This window comes from Lytechinus pictus, chromosome 13, assembly GCF_037042905.1.
Source record: "Lytechinus pictus isolate F3 Inbred chromosome 13, Lp3.0, whole genome shotgun sequence".
In the NCBI taxonomy this organism is placed as follows: domain Eukaryota; kingdom Metazoa; phylum Echinodermata; class Echinoidea; order Temnopleuroida; family Toxopneustidae; genus Lytechinus; species Lytechinus pictus.
In genome coordinates this window covers 27,988,484-28,012,821 of record NC_087257.1, presented here as the reverse complement: position 1 = coordinate 28,012,821, position 24,338 = coordinate 27,988,484, and the positions used below count along the sequence as shown (strand labels likewise).

General features: G+C 36.6%; 1 protein-coding gene across 1 annotated transcript; it reads right to left on the bottom strand.

Annotated features, from left to right (window-relative positions):
* Positions 1-5,873: 5,873 nt before the first annotated feature.
* On the bottom strand, positions 5,874-18,884 carry LOC129275187 (uncharacterized). The gene is made up of 13 exons (XM_054911978.2): positions 18,430-18,884; positions 16,944-17,142; positions 15,694-15,844; positions 15,269-15,402; positions 14,092-14,230; positions 13,256-13,351; positions 12,527-12,657; positions 12,165-12,250; positions 11,235-11,388; positions 10,602-10,700; positions 9,424-9,582; positions 9,099-9,194; positions 5,874-7,589 (listed from the first exon to the last, which is right to left on the bottom strand). The coding sequence occupies exons 1-13, from the start codon at positions 18,540-18,542 to the stop codon at positions 7,527-7,529; spliced, it is 1,620 nt and encodes a 539-aa protein (XP_054767953.2). The 5' UTR covers positions 18,543-18,884; the 3' UTR covers positions 5,874-7,526.
* Positions 18,885-24,338: the final 5,454 nt, after the last annotated feature.

The window sequence follows — 24,338 nt, the reverse complement described above, 5'->3', positions numbered from 1 at the left end:
ATGTATATTGACTTCCAAACATGATATTTAAGCTCCATATTGAAAAATCACCTAACAGGCAATGCGAGCGCGAAGCGCGAGCGAAAATTGTATATAGTGACATGAAAGATTCTTTTTATTTTCCAAGTTTTCCCCTCATCTTATTTTATTCACTCTGGAAAATTTGACAAGCAAAAAAAACAAAGGTTTTCGCCCAAAATGTAAGGTCATTTAGTCCAAAATACACGTATTATTTCGAATGTGAATGATGCATTTTTCTCCATCATAAAAGACCAAAAATAGTAGGGGGACATTTGATATTGTGTACCCCCTACTATTTTTGGTAGGGGGGACACGTCCCCCCTGTCCCCCCTGGGATTTCCGCCCATGGTTACAGGCCATCCGTAAGACTTGAGCAAATTATCTTTCATGGCGGCCATCTTGTATTTCAAAATGGCAACCAAACAGGGGTCTGACAATAATCAGTGCCTAAATATATGCCTATATGACAACTTTCAGGGCCAGAGTTCATATAAAACTCAAGACAATTATCATTGCTTTTAATTCATGGTGGTCATTTTGCCGAAACCCAGTGGTTACATTGCTGGTGGCCTGCAAAAATCAGTGCCACGTACTTCTGTATGCCAAATTTTTGTGTCATATATAATGTAAAATCCAAGAAAATTATTTTGATATGGTTTTTCATGGCAGCCATCTTGCCGCTGAACTGATGGTCAGATCACTTGTGGCTGGCAATATTTGAAATCAGCACCCCAAAATAGGGAATCTATTTATTGCCAAAGTTCAGAGCACATGCAAAATTCAAGAAAATGATTTTTAGTGATTTTCATGGCGGCCATCTTAGATTTCAAGATGGCGGCTTACCTGGTGGTAAGACTATTTGAAATAAGTGCCCTAAACTACACCTACGCTGTATATGCTAAAATTCAATACCATAGCTCATACAAAACTAGAGAAAATTATTGCAACGATATTTCATGGCGGCAATCTTGGATTTTAAGATGGCGGCCGTTTTGCCGCTGACCTGGAGGTCAAATTGCTGGGGGCCGGCAATATTTGAAATCAGTGCCTCAAAATACCCCTATATGCCAAATTTCTGTGTCACATGCCATGTAAAACTCAATAAAATGACATTTAATGATTTTTCATGGCGGCCATCTTGGATTTCAAAATGGCGGCCGACCCGATGGTCAAAACGCTTGGGGCCGGCAATTTTTTAAATCAGCGCCCAAAAATACTCCTGTATGCCAAATTTCACACTTTCTGCCAGATTCGAGCATCTTTTTCACATATCTACTGGACTACATCGGATCTGCAGTTAGAGTGCAGATAATAAAAATCACCTTATACCTACAGCTGATTTATCACCTGTTTATCCATGGTGACGTCAGCGCGCTCAGTATAAAAATATGCACAGAAACATAACTGTGGAACGTCCTTAAATAAATCAATACTTTGTATCCTTTCACTAATAGTATGAACATGGTAGCAACAATGGCAAGAATAGTCTATACCCTAATTCCACCTTGTTTATACTAAGACTAAGTGAGTCCTTTTCCTGTATGCACTCAGTTTTTACGAGATTGTGTATTTTACTTTGAATTTATTTCTTTTACACAGAGCAAAGATTTAAAATTGATGTTTTTTAATGTTTTAAGCTCATCCAAAGATTATATAGGGAATCCAGTAATTCATTTATGGATTCAGTTATGGCACAATAAACCAAATGACCTGAATGGAAGAAGGAACATAATACAAAGTTTTGAATCTGCTCTGCTGCATGTCTGCATCATGAGGACTTCACACACTGTATTGAAAGTGAGCTGTGAAGTGCATTGTTGCCAAAGCTATTCAAGGGGAACGTTTTAGGCAAGTCAAGTTCTGGTTCTTCTTTGTACCAAAGATCAGCTATTCTACATGCTCGGTGAAACCATGGACCTACCACAACATGGTGAAACAAAGTAAGCTCGTACCACCCAAGTATTGGGCGATTGGCTTGAAACATCAATTCAAGGAATTTTTTCTCCAAATTTAAGGATTTTTTTAAGCTCAAACCCCGGGGGCCACTTTCATTGACGATATCGATTGGATACCTCGGAATAAGAGCGTCAAAAACACTAAAATGAAAAAAAGTGTATATTTCGCTTGGAAAACTACGTGTTTACGATCCATTTTGCGAGGGTATAAAAAGAATAAAATGCCTTATAAAGGATGTAGAGTTTGCCCCAACACTAGGACTAGGGTCCGATTTGAGCGAGGTGTGTGGGGTGGTATACTAAACCCGATGAAAGTAAAGATTAAAAAGGACTGGGGGAAGGCTATCATGCCCCCCCCCCCCTCGACGCTTCGCGCGATATTTCTGATTTCGCTACATACGGGTATAGCAACGCGACGTCACGTGACTTTTTACGAGACAATTTCTTACCGAAAATAGCTAATTTTTATATTTCGTGTACAAAGTCTATGGGAGATGAAATTAATGAAAGGGTGATTATTTTTCGTCCCAATTGGTCTGCTTAATTAATTTAGTTGTTAAATGGTCTGTAATAATTTCCATTGAAAAAATAATGAAAAACAAAAGATGAAAAACACAGAAAAACATACATTCTATAAACAAAGAAATACATAGGGAAAATTTTGGCTTTCGCAATTTTTCTTTGTGGAAACCATGCAAGACCGTGGCAGGTTATGAGTTAAATAAGATTTCAAAGATGACATCTGCAAAAATGAAGAAAATTTGAAGAGAAATTGGGTGTTACATGTGCAAATAATGTTTTTTTATGATCAATTTGCATATTCTATTCATAATAAATATTTAAAAAAAAAATCAGATTTTTTAAACACTAGCTTGTTGTTTGTGGTAAAGAATGTGCGTGCCAAATTTCGGTGCGATCGCAGCCGAGATCAGAAGGGGGGGGCATCATACCCCCTCCAGTCCTCAATACTTCTCAAATAGCCCAGTCCTTTTAGGGTTAAGCTGACGTATGTGATCACGTCCGTGGCAAACTATCTTTGTACTTGTTTTGGGATTCAATTCAAGGAATACATGTCAAGGGTATACCGTATACCTTGTTTCCAAATATGTTTTACACGCCAATACTTATGCATTTTCAGAACATGGAAAATGTTTAGAATGCTTTTCGAAACCGGTATTGTCACGCATGGTATCCACTCGTCAATGGAAGTGCCCCCCCCCCCCCCCGGGGCTCAAACAATGAATTCCATTTTTTTTGTGGAAGCACTGACTCAGCTAGTAGTTCATGGTGCATGGGCGTACGTTGGAACGAGAAATCACAAAAATGAGAGTCTCCGGAACGGGAAAAATAGGAATATATGTGGCTTTCAGCTTGTTAATGCTCTGGAACGGAAATTTAGGATGAAAGTTGGGGTCTCAACCGTGGCACATACGTATCATACATACATTTATACTAAGTACCCCACCCCAGGCTCCCGGGCTTGTAACGTCGTGAACACTTTTTTTTTCTTCACTATACTCTTACCTTAAACTATTCTTCTCGACAAGAACTCGATGTGAAGTCCTTTGGCCTGAATCTCTTTTTCGTGTGAATGTTTTATTCGAAGGCTCTGCCTCAGTCGACACATCCGAACCCATCTGTAATTAGGACACCCACTACTAGTACTACTCTCTAAGATTCCAACAGCAAGTCCTTCATGTACCCATTCAAGAATAAGTATAAGATATCCAGCCTGACTATCGAATGCCTACCAAGACCTCTGCAGTCCTATGTTTATTTTAAGCCTCATATACTCCAAACAAAAACAATATTTCTCTTTTTTGGGTGACGAGTAACCTTGGACCCATTGGGTACAGGTAGGCAACAACTGTTATTGTGGTTGGTTTACAACCGCGTAGCCAGGATTTCATTTTGGAGGGGGCGGTAAATGCACGCGAAGCGTGCCAACACTTACAGAGCGCGCTCCCTAGGGGGTGGGTGCAGGGAGGGGAGTTTCCCCCTCCCGCGCGAAGCGCGAAGCTTTCGGTGTTTCTTAAATTATAATGAAAAGGAGCCGTCTCTCCTGTCTCTAGTACCTATATCAGCTCCAATTCAGTTGACTATATTTTGATTTGGAACCTTGTTTTTAAAAGTGATTGTGAACGCACACAAAGGGATAAATGGAGGAAATTAAAATAATATTTACCCGCGCGAAGCGCGAAAGCTAAAGCGTTTTATCAAGTTTTTTTCTAAAGAAAAGGGTACCGAGATAAGGGTATTCCCTAAGTTATACTGAATGCTTCCCTTGGAAAGATCAGATTTGATTACAACCAATTTAGCGGCAGTGCATATCTTTAACTCGCAAAACAAGAAGGGTATATGCCGGGAGGAAGATATTTCTCCCCATGCAGAGCAATGAAACTCTGAAATTTCAAAGTGCGGACGTTTCATCAAATGCATATATCTCTACGCCATCGGCTCTAATTAAATTGATTTTCTAAGATTATTGAACTTTATTACAAGGAAAATAGTGCGCAAAAAGTTGAAACTTCTGTGATTTATTGAAATTATATAAAAAAGGATGATGTATAAGTTCTTTGATTTATCCTGAAGCGCTTAATTTTGAATGATAAAGAAACTCAAGTGTCATTCAAAATTTCAAACTGAGGGCGCAAAACAGGACAGGAGATGAATGTGCAGGGAAATTTTAATAGAATTTGATTTAAAAAATATTGTACTTTTTTTTATTTAATATGACACGAATTTTATACCTTCCTCTTTTGAAATTAGGAACCTGTTTGCCCCCAAATTATGATTGTTTAGTAATGTGCTGAAAAGCGGGAGAAGTGGCCTATATGGAGGTGACGGCAGAAATTGATATACAGATTTTACCCGCCCGAAGTCGACCCGACCAGAAGTTGCGCCATCAATTTGAAAAAAAAAAGAGATAACTTCATATACTTCGGCCTAACCTTACTCTTATTCCATGTCCTAATGTATACATTTGAACTTTAACTGGCAAGAAACACATAGCTGAGGTCGAAAAACAGGGTTAGAGAAAGGGTTAGGAAAACAAAGGAGAACTGCAATATTGTCATTTAACCGCCCGCAGCGCGGAAGCAAAATTCATATATATAAATTTAGAGCAAGAGTGAAGGAGTTTCTCGTTTGAGAAAAAAATAGAGAATAAAAAGAAAAACCCACAAAGCTACCTTTCTTCCCTTTTTTTTGGGGGGGGGGGGCGAACGCCGCCACCGCCCCCCCCCCCCCCCCCTGGCTACGCGCCTGTTGGTTTAGCAAGTGTGCGCCTAACAGCCTGCACGCTAAAAAGCTATGAATCCAGTGACCGGGTCATAATAATTGTAAAGCTCTTTGAGCAGTCGTAGATTGATAAAGCGCTTTATAAAAGCCAATTTTTATTATTATTGCATTGAGGCCAAATGGCGACAATGCTCAATGTTCATTATTCCTCTTCCGCAATCTTCTACTTTTTCTTCCGCCAAAACCTCATTCTTTTATAGAGTTTGTGGATTCTGTCCTGGCCCCGTTCCTCATCCAAACTCTTCCGAATTTGGTAGGAATGTTGTTATTCTTCCATATCTCCATTATCCTGCATGCTACAGACTACTAACAACCTGCTTTCGGTTCTATAAGAGCTGCTCTTTCATCTGCTAACATGTCCAGCCCTTCAAAATGCCATCTTCATGCCCTAAATTGAAATCTAAAATAGTCTTCCTTCAAAAGCCAAAATGGAATAATGCCTAAGATATTATTTTGTTCATTTAAGCAGGGGATATAGTTCAGTCGACTCAAGATATAAATGATGTAAACAATTTTTCGGCCTGCCATAATTTTAGCACAAAACTGGAATTCAGAATACGGGTAAATTAATCGAAAGGAAAAGTCAAGTATAAGATATTATCATTTTGTCTTACATAATATATCATTTATTGATGAAAGTTGACAAGAATGTGTTTCGTAAATTAGAATCCACTTTTAACTCTCTCTCTCTCTCTCTCAGAAAAAAAAAACAACAACAAAAACATATCAATTAGAAGCTGTTGGGACTTTTTCTCGCATTATTAACCATGCAGGAATTTATGTTCTCTCAGCATATTGCACTGTTAACAGTGGATCAGAGACATGGACGATCTTCTATGAGAGGGCGCTCTTCACTTCCGAATAAAAAGGCAATTTTGTTGTCAAAAATGTGAAGGTAAATGTTTTCACTCCAAAATTAAAGTGATGAGGGAGAGGGTGCTTCAGCATCGCTGCACCCCTTCCCATGGCCCTGCAGGACGCGGATTAAGGTAAGCAATGTATTCAAGAAGAATGAAACCCTTGGAACAATTGAACTTGTTTGAATAAAAACCATAAAAGTTGGAGTACAATTAGACAACCAATGAGCATTTGCAAAAGTCAAAATTACTAATTCTATGAAAATCCTCCGAAAGGCAAAAAAAAAAAAACCCGAAAGATTTGTGATGTCAGACTAATACAGCAATATTCAAAACTGATTGAGAGATGTGCTTACACGGCCATGACATAAAAATGAAATAACTATAAATGTTGCGAATACATATTATTTTGTCGAAATATACAGGTTTAAAATAGAAAAGCCTCAGTGGATGCATAAAAACATGTCAATGACAAGCAAACATAGACATATACTGATATAAAAAGTGGTAAAATTACCTTTTAAAAAACACATTGCTATTAAGAGCCCATAATTATCCATGAGACGGTCATTTAGAAATACTGAAATTGTTATGGTTTTGAAATTCTTTTATTAGTATGCATGGTAATATAGGAATTCTCTTACGATATTTCAGATTCAGAATTTGGCGAATACTATGATACATGTGTAAAATATCGTTTTACATGTACGTGATATACAATAATACTAGTAAGCGCAAATAATTATATATAATTATATTAACTACAATTATGCAATCTTAAGAAATAAAGTAAAAAATTTGTCTGGAAGTCATATCTTGTTAATATTGTGAATCTTAAGTCCCAGTCTCAAACCATTAATTAAATTCTGTACTTATGATCTGGAAACAAAATTACAAAGTATCAACATTTTCCATGTTATTCACAGTAGACGCCAGATTTAATGAAGATATTGTTTCAGTATGGATTGACACCCCCGCCCCCCCAAAAAAAAAAATATTCACTTCCAATGAGGTAGTAAAAACAAAGTTCTGACGTGATTGGAGGAACATTACATAATTCTGAAAATAGTACGATAGTCGAGGACTCCAATAGCAGACAAGAGGGAAAAATCGGCTCTAATAATACTTTTGGCAAATAACGTCAGCTCTCTATCTATTTCCTTCATTTCTGCCTTCTCTTCCTCTTCCTATTTCTCATTATTATTCTCGTCCTCTTCTCCTGCTTTTTAAACTTTGGGAGTTCATGGTGATTCCTTGGTAAAGTTTTCCCTAGTAGCTTTATTCTTTTGATACACGAGGAAACGTCTGCAGTCCACGACGTCAGACTTTTCAGGATTTTTTGGACACCCTGGACAATTTAATACTTCATGATGAATATTTCAGGATGTTTCCCTCACAATCTTGTTCCTTTGTTCTTCTGATACTTGAGGAATGTCTGGAGTCCACGACGCCCTTGCTGATTAGACAAATTGAGAGGAGGGTAAAAAATACAGAAATTAATTAAAGCAGGGACAAAAGGGTGATTGAGATGAAAAGTATGAGGAGATAGTAAAGGGAGGAAGTGAGCAAGGAGGGTGTGATGTTGTGTTTTGTGTAAGAGAGAGAGAGAGAGAGAGAGAGAGAGAGAGAGAGGGGGGGGGGGGGGTGGGTGGGTGGGAATATAATTATTGGTAAACTTTAGTTTATGAATGTATCACAGTAAGCTTACAAGCATTGTCAGCAACCCATAACACAAAGAATCGTAGTTAATATTGCCAATTGAAATTTCAAATGGTGATTTTGATTGGTTCATAGTGTTGATGCTGAACAAAATGCACGTAGTAACTGCTACTTGGACTGAGTTCGTGTTTTAGAGCCGAAGAGGCTCGAACATCATGGATATTGATGATGTGACGTGGTCATAACTACATACTGTCGGCGCATATTACCATAGTCATGTAGTGAGATGATGCATATTTCTATAACAAGAACAAAAATATCAAAAGGAATTATTCAATCACACTATATTTTTTATACCAGTATAGGCGTCATATCCATCTCGTTAGAGATCCTTAAGGCGCGCAAGTGAAGGGAGAGCAAAAAGAAAAGGATCAGAAATCGTTGATAAAAGGAGATATAGAGGTAAGTTTTTAGCTTAATCTTAAGTGTTTCGATACACTTGCTATTACCATGATTATGGATCTCTTGTGGGAGAGAATTCCATAGCGAGGGCCCAGGCATAGATAATAATAATAATAGCTGGATTTATAAAGCGATTTTTGCCTGAGGATACAAAGCACTGCTATTATTACCCTGGCTTTAGCTCGAGCTACCATCACCGGCGCTCAGTGCATGCAAGGAATTACTCCTGCTGGGTACCTATTCACCTCACCTGTGTCGAGTGCAGCACAGCGTGGATACATTTCTTGCTGAAGGAAAACACACCATGGCTGGTATTCGACCTCACGACCCTCTAATTCAAAGGCGAGAGTCAGAACCACTAGACCACGACGCACCCACATAATGAATGCCCTTCCCTCAACTTTTTTGTTTTGTTTTCGTATGTACATGATACGACTGGAATAAAGTAAAAATTACAATTCAGATGTTCAGTGTTTACATGTTCAACGCCTAAAACACTTATGCTGCTATAATGTATTAAGTCTTTTACCAAAAAATTCTATGTGCACATAATGTCTGTCTATACAGGACTTTTTATGCAGGACCATGATGAAAAACAGTGTCCTGATCTTGTTATCCTTTTTAATTACATTTGAATAAGGATATAATTCACATCCTACCGGAAAGAGGGTGGCAATTATTGCACTAAAGTGTCTCTATATACAGAAAGAATGTCTTGAAGACTCGAAATGAATGCATTCTTTTTCACTAGATTATCCATTTTATTCTGACGCTTGTTTGATACAAAAATAATATCTAGGACATTGAAAATGAAAGTACCATATAAAACCAAATACGTGATTACCTCTACTAAGAAATCCAGGTCTTCCTTCGCTGGTCTGAAGTCTAAGGATTTGACATACACGGTATTGATAAGGACTGTTCTTTCAATATCATGGCCCTACATATGAAATAATAATGAAAAAACAGCAAATGAAATACAATTTTCAGAACATAAATTAGATAACAATTACATCTCATTCAATGAACAAGGCATTGTTCTCAGTTGATATTGTTTACTAAAATCCTTTCACTTTTTTTTTTATAATTGTGTACACCATTGTCCTCTTTTCAGTAGGTCTACCATTACATTTGCACAGGTGAGAATTTTAATAGGAAAAGGGACTGACCTCTAGGAAAGCTCTTTTTACATTCATGAGAAGCATATTGAAGATACCAGCGAGATACTCAGTCGTGTTCTTGATCTCATGATGTCCTGTTCCAATGTGATGGGTTTGGATTCCTACGCCTTCCTGCTCAGCTAAAGACATCAGCTCGTTGAAATCGATCTAAAAATGAAACAAATTCACGATAACCTGTAATGTACTTTCATTATCCCTCATGTCTGTATAGGATCAATGTAACACAACGGGATTTGCGAAAATATATGGGAATGAATATGGCGGAGGGAGTGAGCTGGGGCATCGCTATAGTGGAGAAAAGATCATTAATAATAATAATATACAAAATTTATAGAGCGCTTTATACAAAAGTTTCAAAGCGCTAAGAAAGAAGGGGGGAAAATACAAGATATCTCAGAAAAAGAACAACAAAGGAACTGAAAGTGAAAACCCCATTACGAAACATTTATTATACGTACAAATAAAGAGATAATCGCTGAATACACAACTTAAATATAACGGGTCGATAATCATGTATGTAAATTTAAATAATCCTAATAACTAAGCTTACAATCCGACTTAAACAATCTGAACACAATATGATAATGCAAATTAACTAAGGGGGATAATTTCATACAGAACACAAAAGAAGCAAAAATAGGCAAGTGAAACTTATTAAAAGAGGTGGGTTTTAAGGAGGGACTTAAACAGTTCTAACGATGATGCCTCACGTACATTAATGGGAAGATTGTTCCAGAGCTTCGGGGCAATAACTGAGAAGGATCTCAGTTATAAAGATAAAAATCTCATAAAGATAAAAAATTCCGTTAAAACAGAGCATTATTACGAATTGAACCCGATTTCTTCATTCGTAGTCAGAGCTGGCTTCCTCTGATAATAATGTATAGAACTTCGTTTTCTCCAACATTCGAAACCTTCAGAGAATCATTTAAAAACAAAAAAGGGGGACTTTGTGTTCCGAATTCGGATATTAGAAATTTTAGTAAGCTTTTTGTCAGGGTTCTGAATCCAGATTAGAAAACGTGTAATCTTGTACAGTTGTATGAGTGACTGAAACTAAAAGGTATATAGTCTATAAGTTATGTGGTACGTTTCTTTCGAGTCGTTCGAAAACCAACAAAAGAAAATGGTGAAGCTTTGCATGAGTGATGATTTCATAAACATACCTCCCCATCAGAATTGGCATCAATACTGGCAAATATTTCCTCAACAGTCAGGTCTTCGCCGAAGAGAACCCGGGCGTGGTCAGATGTGAACTCTTCATTCTAAAAATAATGAGAGACGTAATCGAAACATTTATAGGAAAATAGAGTATCGGGTGTGATATACTTTATCAACAAAAATGAAGAGAAGAAATTAAGAGAAGAGAGGAATCACAACTTCTTGATTAGTGTCACTTCAACATCATACTCGTAGAATGTGACTTAGAGAGTAAAAAAAAAAAAAACTTGACAGAAGATAAATGAAAGATACAGTCCTTGCCCTAACACCGAGACAATTATGTCATTCTAAACCATTAGCCATGTTTCGAAATTTATATTTTTAATCCCAACCGAGCAAATGTAATGGTTCTTGTTCTTAAAACGAGGCTTACGATATTAGATAGTTCATATCCGGAGCTAGTAATTTGGTATTGGCATGCTTTGTAAATCCGGACCATATGCCTTCAGGAAAAGTGATTTCTGGTGAAATTTACATGAAAGAATGTTTTAGATATGGTTTAACAGTCCATTTTCAATATTGTCTATGGATTGTTACTTAGCCTACACAAATTTTTATCATATAGACCATATACTTACATCATTGAAGGCTTTCATGAATTCATTCTTTTTAATTGTGGTTCCTCCCAAACAGTTCTGATCCAGAACTTTGAGAAACCTCGTCATTGCGTCTGTCACGAGACGATGCTGTTTACAATTCAATTCTCTCTTCATTTTCACTTTTTGGTGTGCTCTAGATGGAATAAATGTTAGTTACACAATACAATGCATAAGAGTGGATATGAAATGTATCTGTCATCAACACGAACGAAGAACTTTCTTTTAAGGTAAAAGAAACGACTGTAGTCGGCATTGGTTAGGTAGGAGACTGCTGTAACGGATTTACAATTTTTGTGGCCTGCTACAATGGACCCGCTACAGAAAGAGCTCTGTTTGAATACAAAGAATCGAGCTCAAGTCCCATTTACAGAGCCAAGAAAATTGAACTGCACCAGGACGAAACCACAGAAAGTTACAAAAACCGGAGTCACACAGGCTTCTAGAAAAGAAAAGAAAAGATACAAGAGCAGAAGAGACCAAAACCAACTTGGTTACTTTTTCTTTTGATATCTTCGTTATTTTATTGATAGTGTTATATCTGCATAGTATTGCACAGGTCATAATTATGTAAGAAACGGGAATAGATGATTCTACTCTCGCCTGACAATATGCTCCCATTGCCGTATAAGAGGCGCACCATTAAGACGAATGATAGTGACAGATGTCGTACAAGCACAGCAATTCATTCTCATCATTCTGGTTAATTTCGGAAACTTGAAAGCATACATTCGTCTTTACCATTGCGTCGACAAGGGCTTCCATCTAATTACCCCTAAATAGGTGGCACTCGAAATCGATAATGTCCAAGCATAATAAATTTGGTGCTTCAACCGAATTTGAATGTTAATCAATGACTCCCTTTGATCCGAATTTTCAAAGGACAGTCAATAAAAAATAATAAAAACTCACCTGGCAAGTTTTGTGTCTGGTATAGGTGCTATTGGTGCTTCTAGGTCGGGATTGGTCGCAAGTACGTGGGTATCATAATCACTGTACTGTTGACATAAAGAGAGAGAGAGTTAGGAGGTTATAACATTTGAGACTGCATGTGTGGTAGATCTTTGGATTATTCAAGAAATCAGGATAATTAGGCGTATGAATCCTAATGCAATATACTTTTATATTTGGTTATCTTGAAATACAATGTAGCTTGTTTGAGAATACATTCTCGGGAGAAATATGTGCTTCTCCAGAATTGACATTTAGTTTGCATTATTCTGTTTAGATAAATACGAACAAGCAATATTTACAAATAATGGTGTCAAACTTACTATGATCATGCCAAATGTCTTGTCGTTGAACATCCCAAATCTCTCTTTCTTGGTGAGAAGCTTGGCTGCATCCTCCAGGGGTTGCATTCTCTTCAAGAGAGAGTCTTCAGGTTTCATAGAAAGCCACCATCCTATCAGAGAACGAAATAAATCATATCATTTCTATGAACTGTAGTTAGAATTCACAGTTTTCTTTAAAGTGACACGGCGATATATAAGAAATACTATTGATCAATCATCGTGACTACCGCTAAAGTGATTAAGGCTGCCTAATTCTGGTTTACTCCGATGACGGCCTTCTTCCCGTTCACGAGTAAACAAACTTCTATGACATATGCGCTTGGAGTGCTTTCTAGACATGCTAGAATGGCGCTCGCTGAGATTTTTAAAGTGTCGTTTCGTGGAATAAAAAAGTTGCTTCCAAAGTTATCATTTCTAATTCGTTTCCCCGTTTGTAGATAGCCGAGAGATTCGATTATTTTACAACCTTCCCTAAATAATATTTAAAAAAAAAACCTTTGGCCGTTTCGCTGTTTGTAAGTTGTGACCTATCACACGACTGGGAATCCTTTCTCATGCTTAAATGGATCACTACGTTGCTGATTGTATTCTAAGAACATGTTCCAATCTTGGAAAAGTTGTAAGAGCAGCTTTATGAAACACCATTACCCCCTGATCATTATGTATTCGGGCTGAGTGCGTCAATGTCGGAATAATGCATATATTTACCATCAAAACAATGAACTGGATAGTTACACAAAACACCACCGTCGATGTAGAGATCAGTCCGGCCCATATGTTGTCGCTTAACAGGAACGAATACAACTGCATTACGAAATTCGAGAAGAACCAACGACAATAATGAGATTGATATAAAGTGTGAAATATGAGCTCATATGCTTCCAATAATTAAAAAAGCGTGAAGTGTGTGTCGTATTTGTACTTGTAGTTTTCATTAATTCTAAAGATTTACTGTACTTTAGGTTAAAGTCTCCTACGTTTTTTTTTATTACCTCCAATATATTCGGGTTGTACGTTAATGGTGAATGTGATTCTTGACTTTCTCGATTGTGAGTCTCTCTCGCTTGCGGTTTTAACTTGGCTTGAATGCTGATATATAATTTAATGCTCTTGATCAAAACGCCATCTCTTCATATTCACATATTTTCTTGGGGGACACCATTTTATTATATTTACATATATCTTTGGGGTTGTATTTAAAGTCCCGAACGATTGCATGATAGAAAATACATATTAAATAACCGTTATCCTAATGTGTCATCATTTTCAAGTACGTATGTGGTTTGTGCGTTTTCTACATCATTATTTACATACGCTGACTCGCACACACCCATCCTTAACGTATACCAAGTCCATAGCCAAGAGGGACCCCCGGAAGAGAGACTGGTGGAGTCGAGGGGTTCGAAAGCAAGAACAAAAGGGGAGGGGTGGAAAAGAGAAGAGAAGAGAAAAAGGCTAACGACGCCACTAAATCAGTACAGGCACAAACATACATAAAAGTGTATATTATGTAGGCCCTAACCGTGAAGCCTTCTATTCCTTACATGGAGCAGATATTGACATCCTCACTGCTGTTCTAATTGGCATGTTCGGAGTAGTCTTGACGTGGCAGTACTCCTCCATCATTGTACTTAGATTGGTCACCACTACACATAATTCTTTCCCATTCTGATCGTAAAGGTCCTATGATAATGATATGAAGAGGAATACAAGGAGGACATGAAGGAGGGCTATTAAGGTTAAATCCAATTTTTAGGGGTTGGTGCTAAATAACATCCTGTAACTAGAAAGCTGAATATATTTCAAAAAGAATTAAATACGGGTTCTAAATCAATTTCAAAGACCCGTTTAAGGAGCAAAGATAAATTGAATGATTTTTTTTTTGCTTTGCTTTAGTGAGCACCTATATAAACTATCCTTAATTACCCCCACATTAAAACAAATAATTGCACATGACTACGTACAATTATTTAAAGGATAAGAGAGTCATCGTATGTACTTCAATGAAATCTTAAAAATGTGAATATTACTATTACTACTAATCGAACGCATCCGAGAATGAATCAACAATGGTACGCCAGGCTTCGCGATCTGACATGAGCGCTGTAAATAAATCATGTAACAAATTATTTGTATCTCTACATAATTAAGTAATCAACAAAATTTAAAGGTGTCTGTCCTCTGCTTTTATGAGGGAGGCACAACAAAAGTACATCAGTAATAACTTCCCTCTTACTACGGAAACCATGGAAACAGTGATGAAATCTCATATTACATTAATCATGTTGGTGGAGATAGGTGGACGGTCTCCTTATATTTCAATAATATATTGAATATTAGGGCTCCACTAAGACGTATAAATCAGCAAAATATGAGATTAAAAGGGACAATTTGGTGCTTTACACTGTAAAAATATTTGGTAAAATTTTCAGCTCGAGGTTAATTGTGTGTCCAACTAATTTGGGGGCAGTATTTTACCCAATGCAGGAAGCATATTGTCCAGTAAGGTTTAAAAATAAACAGCACCTACTTTAGAATGGGCACAATCTTCACCACACTGGATGAATAAACATGCCCAAAAGGAATGCCCAATGTTGGTTGGACACACAATTACCCTCATGGAGCATTTTACCCAATATTGCAAAGAGTAAAGTAACTTATGTATTACATTTTTATGTGCATATCAACAGTTGTTCAAATCTACCGTTTGGGCCAACGAACCTTGAAAGTGGCGTTTTCGTCTCCTAACTTTTCAGCAATGGCCTCACCAAGCGCCGTGTAGAAAAACCTCCCAGGATGCCATCCCATGTACCTATATAGGTTTGGCACCAGGCTTAATTTTCCACAACTTGCGTCTTTAAAGATTAAAAAATTATGAATTGAGAATAAAAATGAAAGTTGAATGATTACTTTTCTGTCCACAGGTTGGAATAAAGGTCCTAATGCATATCACAATATTTTTTTTTTGCAGATTTTTTTTTCGTGCGAAGATTCTTATAATGTGTACGTGAGCGAACTGTCTGCAAATCAAAATTTCTTGAAATAAACTTGTAAATGCAAAGAAAAATGACATTTCGTCATGTAAAAAGTAAAAATCTCTTTCCTTTATTTTCAATGTTTATTAGATCATATTTCTATGTTGTTACCTAAGAGATCTGCAAACTGAGGTCCGTCGTTCACAACGGATAGAAATTTGCTGGACCCATGGCCTATGGCAAGGTAACATGCTGTCACGGATCCTACGCTGGAACCGGCGAATCGGCGTATCTTGCACAAGACATTGAGTCGTTCCATTTCCTAATTGACGAATAGAAAAAAAAAAAGAGTATGGGAATTAATAGAAAGTAGTTGTAGTAGTAGCAGTATTAGTATTAGTAGTAGTAGAAGTAATAATTATAGTAATTGCTTTTTCAAAAAAAGTTACAAAGCGCTTAGTAGGAGTAGTAGTAGGCCTAGTGATTGTAGAGTAGTATACTACTCTAGGTGAAAAAAAATAATGTTCAGAAAATGGTACAAGCATGAAAACTGGTTTTTCAATGTTTCTCCTCTAAGAATTAAACAAAAATGGATTCACAACTGATTTAATGCATTCAATAGTCATTGCTGCAACTTATTGTAAGGGAGTCAGACACATGTATAAAAATAAGGAATGATAATAATTTCATGTAATAAAAAAGTGGGGACACAGCCCACCTAATATGCACGACGACGTGCTTTTAACTATTTTAATTAATTGCTAATTTCTAGAATTCAATAACCTCGTTATGTGTTTGATGAAATTTTCAGCACTTTTGTCAGTGAAATTTACTATATATACTTATTTCCAATTTCAACCAGGTTTACACCTTTAAAGCCCCCATCACACTTATTCCGAATCAAGCAGAATTGGCCTGAATGAAAGGACTATTGTTTGACCACCAGTTTCTCATTTAAATCTACTTCGAACACCGTTCGAAATTATCCCTCGAATGTTTTGAACATGACCAAAACCTTCGGGACGGCCAAAAGAAAAGACAAAAATATTTCGAATGCACTCAGAATGCAGTCAGGATATTTATAATGCACCTAGAATGTCCAAGAACGTAGCACGAATTATCAATCTGACTCCATTGCGGTTCATTTTGACTAGTGTATGATGATACACCTGGTCAATTTACTGAATTTCAACTCCAGTTTGGTGAATTCATAAGTTCCTCCCAAAAATTTCTAAATTTTTTGAATATTTTTTTCTTTCCAGCTTCTGCTTGATTCCTGCTGATTCCGAATAAGTGTGATGTGGGCTTAAGAGTAGAAGGAAAGTGATAGATGATCCACGATAGGCTGCGTGTGGTTTTCTTTCGTCGCATTTTACTTTCCAATACCTTTACCAGTAAAAGAACAAGTAGCTATTGCTTACCATGATGGCGCCAATGTATGCATTTCCCTGGCTTCCGCCGCCTTCCAGCACGAGGTTTTCATAGGGGAAATAGATATCATCGTCTTCAGAAATACTTGTTAAGGCACCAGGGTGAAGGCCGTTGGCGGACTTTGTTGGCTGACTGGTTGTAGTTGATGCATCGTGTTTTTTCTCTAAGACAGTTAATCTTCTTTTGAATCTGATGTAATAAGGATGAATGCAAAAAACAAAGGAAAGACTTCCATATGTCCCCTCCACTAATTAAAAAAAATAATTCTCCAAAACCCCCTTCTTTCGTTCTCTTTATCTTCTTTTTTCTTCTTACTTCCGGTTGGAGCTTGGATTCGAACCTCTCGCTGCTGATCAAGGCATCTCCAGTCTGTCGCCTTACTCACTGAGCTAGCAGGAATTGTTGAAAGCCATGGGTTTCATAACGGTTATCGTGTGTGTGTGTGTGTGTATTTGAGTTTTGTCAGACGTGTATCTATCAGATATGATTATTTACGTCTGGGACCGACCTTTAACGTCACCATCCGGAAGACGTTACCAGGGTTCAAACCTCGAACCTCTGCATCAATTTGTAACTTCCCCCACAGCTTGGATTACAGGCGCACGCCACGACGCCCAGTTAGTTATCTTCTTCTTCTTCTTTCCTTGGTTGGCAACCAGTCAGGATTGACTATTATTGCCACAGCTTTTGTTCATTATTAACAGCTTATTATTTTTTTTCCTTTTCTTTTCTTATTTTTTCTTTTCTTTTCTTCTGTTATTCTTTTCTTGTTATTTTTTTTTTTCCTTTTATTTTTTCTTATTTTTTTTTCTTTTTCCTTTTTTTTCTATTCTTTTTCTTTTCTTTTCTCTTTTTTCTTTTCATTTCTTTTTTTTCCGTTTCTTTTCTTTTGTTCTCTTTTTTCTTTTCTTGTTTCATTTTTCCTGCATTTTTTTCTTTTTTCTTCTTCTTTTCTTTTCTTCTTATAAAGACATATTTTATTTTTGTCCTTTGTATGCGTTCTGTTTCTTGCAGGACGTTTATTACCGATATTACGACTAGTCTACTCTCTAAGAGTATTGGGTATTCATTTTTCTGACTAAATAAACCGATGCCGTTGGGAATTACACACACTCGAGATTTTGACGGAAAAAAGCCATGTTTTGGTATGTATCCAATTTTTCCTTCCTAAATCTCTTAGATATATGTTAGATAATTCTTAAAAAACCTTCTCCATACTTTTTTTTTTCAATTTTAGTGAAGGGGACATATGGAAGTCTTGCAAAACAGGAACAAAAAATAACCTAGCTCTTTGTTGACGATTTTTTTCAGACCTTTCACTATAAATTTATCACAGGCTTTCCAGAATATGACGGTGCTGTACTAGTTGAATATAAAACAAAAAATATAAACTTTTGATTCCTTGTTGAATAAACAACATGGTACATGTAACATCTTGAACAATATTTTTGTTTTGCTTCACTATTATACTCTTACCTTAAACTATTTTCCTCGACAAGAACTCGATGTGAAGACCTTTTGCTTGAACCTCTTTTTCCTGTGAATGTTTTATTCGAAGGTTCTGCCTCCGTCGACACATCCGAACCCATCTTTAAAATAGAAATCAACCTTGGTTTGGGACACCCACTACTACTCTCCGAGATTCCAACAGCAAGTCTTTCATGTACCCATTCAAGAACAAGTGAACGACACCTTAATTGACCTCTGTAGACCTATCACAGACGTCCGTTGGCTTTTTTTAGGTATGCCTCAATAAATCCAAGCATAAAATACAAAATAAATCTCCTTCTTAACATTTTTCAAAAGACTTACTCATCAATGGCAATAGTATTGACCGAAATGAAGGGATTTTCCAAATGACTGAACGATACACATGAAAGAAAAGCATACAATGAAAGCAAACGCGGGATCAGGTACGTCATTGTGGTGAACATGGTGAAAGAGGATGAGCTTGGGGTATTGTCCCCTAATCATACGTGAATGTAGGGAGTATCAGGGGGCTTTTAACCATGTTAGTAACCACCTGGTTAAGCTGTCTTGATATCATTGATGGTAAAATTGATGATGATATTGATATCATCACCATCTGAAAGACCTGATAGAGAAATGTTGATGAAATGTCGGGTTATACTTATAAAAATCATGCATGGTGAGCAGGGATCCGAACCCCGGATCTCTCTTGTGTCCATTCAAGCGTCTTTTGACCCCTCGACCAGGCCTCCTCAGTTTGTAGGGGCGTCGTAGCTGGCCTAACCTATGCGCTGGCATGAGTATCAGTGAAAATGCCAGATAGTAAAAGCATATTATACAAACTAAATTACCGGACGGGATATTTTGATTCTAATTCCAAGCTAAATGTTTGAAAATTTACATTAAATAGCAATTTTGTTGATTTTTCTAATTCTATTACCTCAAAGTTAAACACCTTTTGTTACTTGGATAAATCGACTAGTGTTTGGCTCTCTGAGTCAATCGTAATTAGTTTTCTTTCAAAAATGAACATGCTATTCTCATGAAGAGAAGACTCGGATTTTATCAAAAAGTTCAAAATAAACTATTATGTGTTTCAAATTAAACATCACTCATCAGGCCTCTGTGAGCCGGATCTGTGAGGAATGCAAAGTCATGAACGTTTTTGAAACTACTAATTAACGTTATATTTTAATTTGTTCAAAATATGAAAAGAGAGACGCATTATGTTTAATAAACTGAAGATGAATGACCGACTCTTTAAACAATGTTAACTAACCCCATCATATACTTGAACTACTATGTTTTATATGCGACTAACCGTTTGGTTAGCTTGCATGCCCTCTTTCACGAGCAATTATGTAGCACGTTATTAAGTTTGTCATTCTTAAATTTTTATTTGGCGAAGATATGTAATTTTGTAGGACCTACTAATAGGTGGATGGGTGACTATTTTATATTACTAATACTACTACTACCACTACTACATCTTCTACTACTGCTACTGCTACTACTACTGCTACTTCTACTACTACTACTACTACTACTACTACTATACTACTACTACTACTACTACTGCAACTACTACTACTTCTACTACTACTACTACTACTACTACTACTACTGCTACTACTATATATACTGCTGCTGCTGTTACTACTTCTACTACTACTACTACTACTACTACTACTACTACTACTACTACTACTACTAATACTACTACTACAACTTCTACTACTACCTCTTTTAGCATTCATCTTACAAATTTAATGATTGGACATCACAACTCTAAAGACACAGATTATATCATGGTAATTTTGATAGGGCACCTTATATTATTAAATGTCCATGTCAACCCGCAACATTATAATGAAAAAAAAAAATCGTTTTACATCCTCCGTAGTATAAATGTTTTATGAAATACGCATTCATGGTATGATCAAGCAATGATTTGGAATAGTGATAGATGTATTTGGCATGATATACCACAGCTAATGACAGACTGTAAATTAAATAGTGTATACCCCCATCAGTACCGTGTCTCTCAACACCTGTGTCTCTTCCAACATCTGAGCTGAAGGAAATCCTGGAAATCATGTTTTTCATGCTTCTTGCAGTGTGATCGACATTTGTGTGTGTGTGTTCTTCCAAATAATCAGACTTTCCTTTTTTCTCTTATTTTCTTTTCCATGTTGACCTTAATAAGTCATAAAAGGGAAAGGGCCACATGACACATTAAAACAATTTTTATATACACCACTGTCCAAAAAATCATTCAAAATACCCCTTTTTTCAATTCAATTCAAAATAACATTTATTTTCTTCCATTTTACAGATTTCGAAATTTTTCGTTAACATTAATTAATACAAAAATCAGTTTGTTATGAAGAATATGAATGTGTACATGTTAGGCTTAAAGAAGAAGGCGTATACCATAAAAGCTGAGGTTTGTGGCGGGATAGACATAAATACAATTCAATATACAATACAAAGGAAAGGGCAGAGAAAAGGAGGGAAGGAAATGGAACGAGAGAGGGAGGCGTGAGCGAGGAGGTGGGCATGAATTACTAATTAAATTAGAATGCTCAACAAATGTATCAGTGGGGGCAAAATATAAATGCCGCAACAACAATTGTCCATGGTTCATATTATCATGTTATCTTAAAGTCAAAAGGAAACGTAAGATGGAAAATATTCATATATAGGATGACAGAAGCAATTTTTTCATTTTATACTTAAAGATAGTTGTCGATAGAGATTTCTTTTTTATGCAATCCGGAATTTTGTTCCATATTTTGGGGCCAGTATAACGAATGACCAAATTACAGTAATAAAAATATGGCAAGATTAAAGAGCAATAGAATGTACGCAATATAGTTTTAGGCAAGTAAAAACTTAGGCGATGCATTATTCCAATATCATTTGCAACCTTGTTCTCAATTTAATTTATGTTAGGTTTCCATGTTAAATTACTATCAATGGTAACGCCAAGAAACCTAGTATTTTCAACTCTGGGAATAATTTGGTTGTGAAGCTTTGCCACTACATGAGTAAGATCAATACGCCTTGTGGAGTTACGGAATATAATGTAATTGCATTTTTTTTAATAGTTAATAGTAAGCTTTGCACAAAACCATTTACAAACATTTTTTAGTTCAGTATTTACAGTTTCACACAAGTGATAAAGATTTTTATCAGAATAAACAATAATTTTTTGTATCGTCGGTGTATATGATAAAGGAAAGGAGATTTGACGATCGATAAATGTCATGAATAAATAAAATAAACAACAGTGGGCCAAGTAATGACCCTTGTGGTACTCCACATTCAATTGTCCTAAATTCAGACTGAACGGAGTTATAAATGATGCACTGTTTACGATCTGAGAGGTAACTAGAAAATAGGTCGAGGGCAATGACGCCTTCACGAATCGCACTTAGATAGTGCTCAGGAAGATTTGAAATAGGGTTTTGTCATATCTGTAAAACATGTATCCCATCACACTTATTTTTTATTGTTGTTAAAAGAGTTTTCATTTTATTGGTATTGTGCTATATTAAATTAAGATGATAAAAATACGTAAGAAGAAAAACTCCACAGGCCCTTATCATACGATAAATACAGTGCATTGTTTTTTACTACAAAACACGAACTTCATTTACTTTACCGGTATTGGGCTAATGGTGCTTGCCTTACCGTATATTATAAGTGTTTTCAGTGATCACGTGATGTTATGTCCAATGAACAGAATTCCTCGATATAAGATTCCTCGAAGGATTTTCGCTTTCGGCTGATACGTCTGATCCTATATTGACTGACTATCTTTACCTTAATATAACTTGGGCTTTTGAGGCACACTTGCTTGCCCAGATTCCATTTAAATGGTTCATTAACGATTCAGTAAAGAACTAGCTAGTACTAAGTTTACAAAATGTTATCGGTTGCAAACAACTAGCATGACCATGGGAGCATTTTCATGAGGAGTGTTGCCAGTGATTTTCTCAGACTTAGCTGCTCTCCGCCAATCAGATGCAAGGATATTCAGTAGCTTATAACACCGTTCAGTGGAAATCAATGACAGAAATCTTCATGAAACACTCCCAGATCGACACACAATTCATCTTTGCATGTCGCTCGAAACTTCAATACCATGCAGCGCCATGCCGTGGGATAGCCCTCTGATGACCTGAATGGATTTTCGAGTGCTGGTACTCTATAATGAAAAGAAAATGATTCGAGACTCTCATGCTATTGTGAATAATTCATATAAGAACCGGATAGGATGGAAACCGTGGCCTGTCTGCAGGGTGCGAGTGTTTCTTGTCGATGTTGGCGTATCCGGGCGGCAAACAGGGGCAAAGTCTGCCCGCTCTAATAACCAGCAGAACCTTGTAAATACCCATGGCCCCTACAATTTTTAATCAGTGACAAAAAAAAACAAGACGGACGAAAGAAGGAAAATGGTCATACAGCCTCTTTTTCCTGCAGTTGAATATGGGTATTCGGAAATATCCACTTCCTAGCTGACTCAAATGAAAGTTGGTGATCTATAATAACTGAAGATCATACGAATCGATAAGTCATTGGACACACTAAGAAATCCCGGTGCAAATGGGGTGTACGATACGTGCGTACACCCCTTAATACCATCGAGGTGCAAGTTAGCTCTTATGCGAGAGTCCGTGTCTGTTGTACACCCATGTACTCTTTGTGTGCACCCCACCAGTCTTGCTGATAGACGTATGGTATAGATAGAGTTGATTTGTGATCGAAGATTACCCGAAATAACAATGCACCAACGCCACACTTTACCTAAGTGAAATGATTTGTTAAATATTTAATATTTATGTGATGATAATTGTTTCAAAAACACATTTGATTACACCAAACAGTAAATTGAGCTACTTGAATCACAATTATCAGCACAAGTAAAAAAAGAATCGGATTATGTCTCTAGAGACCTCGTCTGGTCTCAGCGCTTCTCGCTGGCAGAGCGGGAAGAATCTTGACTACAGATAAAACGAGGCGAGTTCGAGTCCCAACTAAGGTAATTAAAAAATCGATACAGAAAGTGAATAACATGGGGTAATAATAATTGAAATGTAATGTAAAACGCTGTATAACTGTAACTATTATTAGTTTATTGTAATTAAAAATTAAACTACCTAAGCCTCCCTTTATGATAGTTCCACCCCCCCTCTCTCTTTCTATTTCTCTTTGCCTATATCACTCTCTCACTCTCTTCCTATTTTGTCTCTCCTTGTTTTCTCTCTTTAAAATTTGAAAAGTCATCGGGGGTGGGGAGGGGGTAGCTAATCCGCCCCACCCTTTTTATTACCACTACTGGTCAATTTTATTCCGAAATGGAATGCAATGCCATAGGGCGTTAGGCCATTATCATGATTATGCCACAATGAACACTTTCAGTCATTATAAATTGAATAACTAAAATATTGATATGAATCGAAATAATGATGTCTCGTTAACAAACAAGTATGAGGACTCATATTATTACTATCAATACACGATATTACACTTCTACGCGTTGCATATGCCGAACAAACATGCGCATCATGCTTAACGAATTACATGCATTTTGAAAAAGAACACACCAAATTAATAGCAATAAAAACAATCAAAAATAGAGCAAAAATGATAAAGGCAGTTATCTTTCAACACTATGCCTTAATATTGATAATACAAATATATCAGGCTTTGAGTAAGTATAGCAGGAATTATTTGTGTGAGGTTGGACTGGCATTGCTATTTTAGTAATTAATGTATATATTAAACGAGAACTTACCTGAGTTTGATCTTCATTTTATGAAGTAACGGAGAGTCTATAGGGATTATTATTTACGAGCAATTATTTATTACATTATTTACGAGCAAATTCGCAAGTAATACATAATTTT

Coding starts and splice junctions, on each gene's coding strand:
- LOC129275187 (XM_054911978.2), bottom strand. CDS start 18,542: ATGGGTTCGGATGTGTCGACGGAGGCAGAACCTTCGAATAAAACATTC. Junction 9,583..10,601: donor ATGCCAATTCTGATGGGGAG/GTATGTTTATGA, acceptor TTTCATTTTTAG/ATCGATTTCAACGAGCTGAT. Junction 7,590..9,098: donor ACCTGGATTTCTTAGTAGAG/GTAATCACGTAT, acceptor TTGTCTAATCAG/CAAGGGCGTCGTGGACTCCA.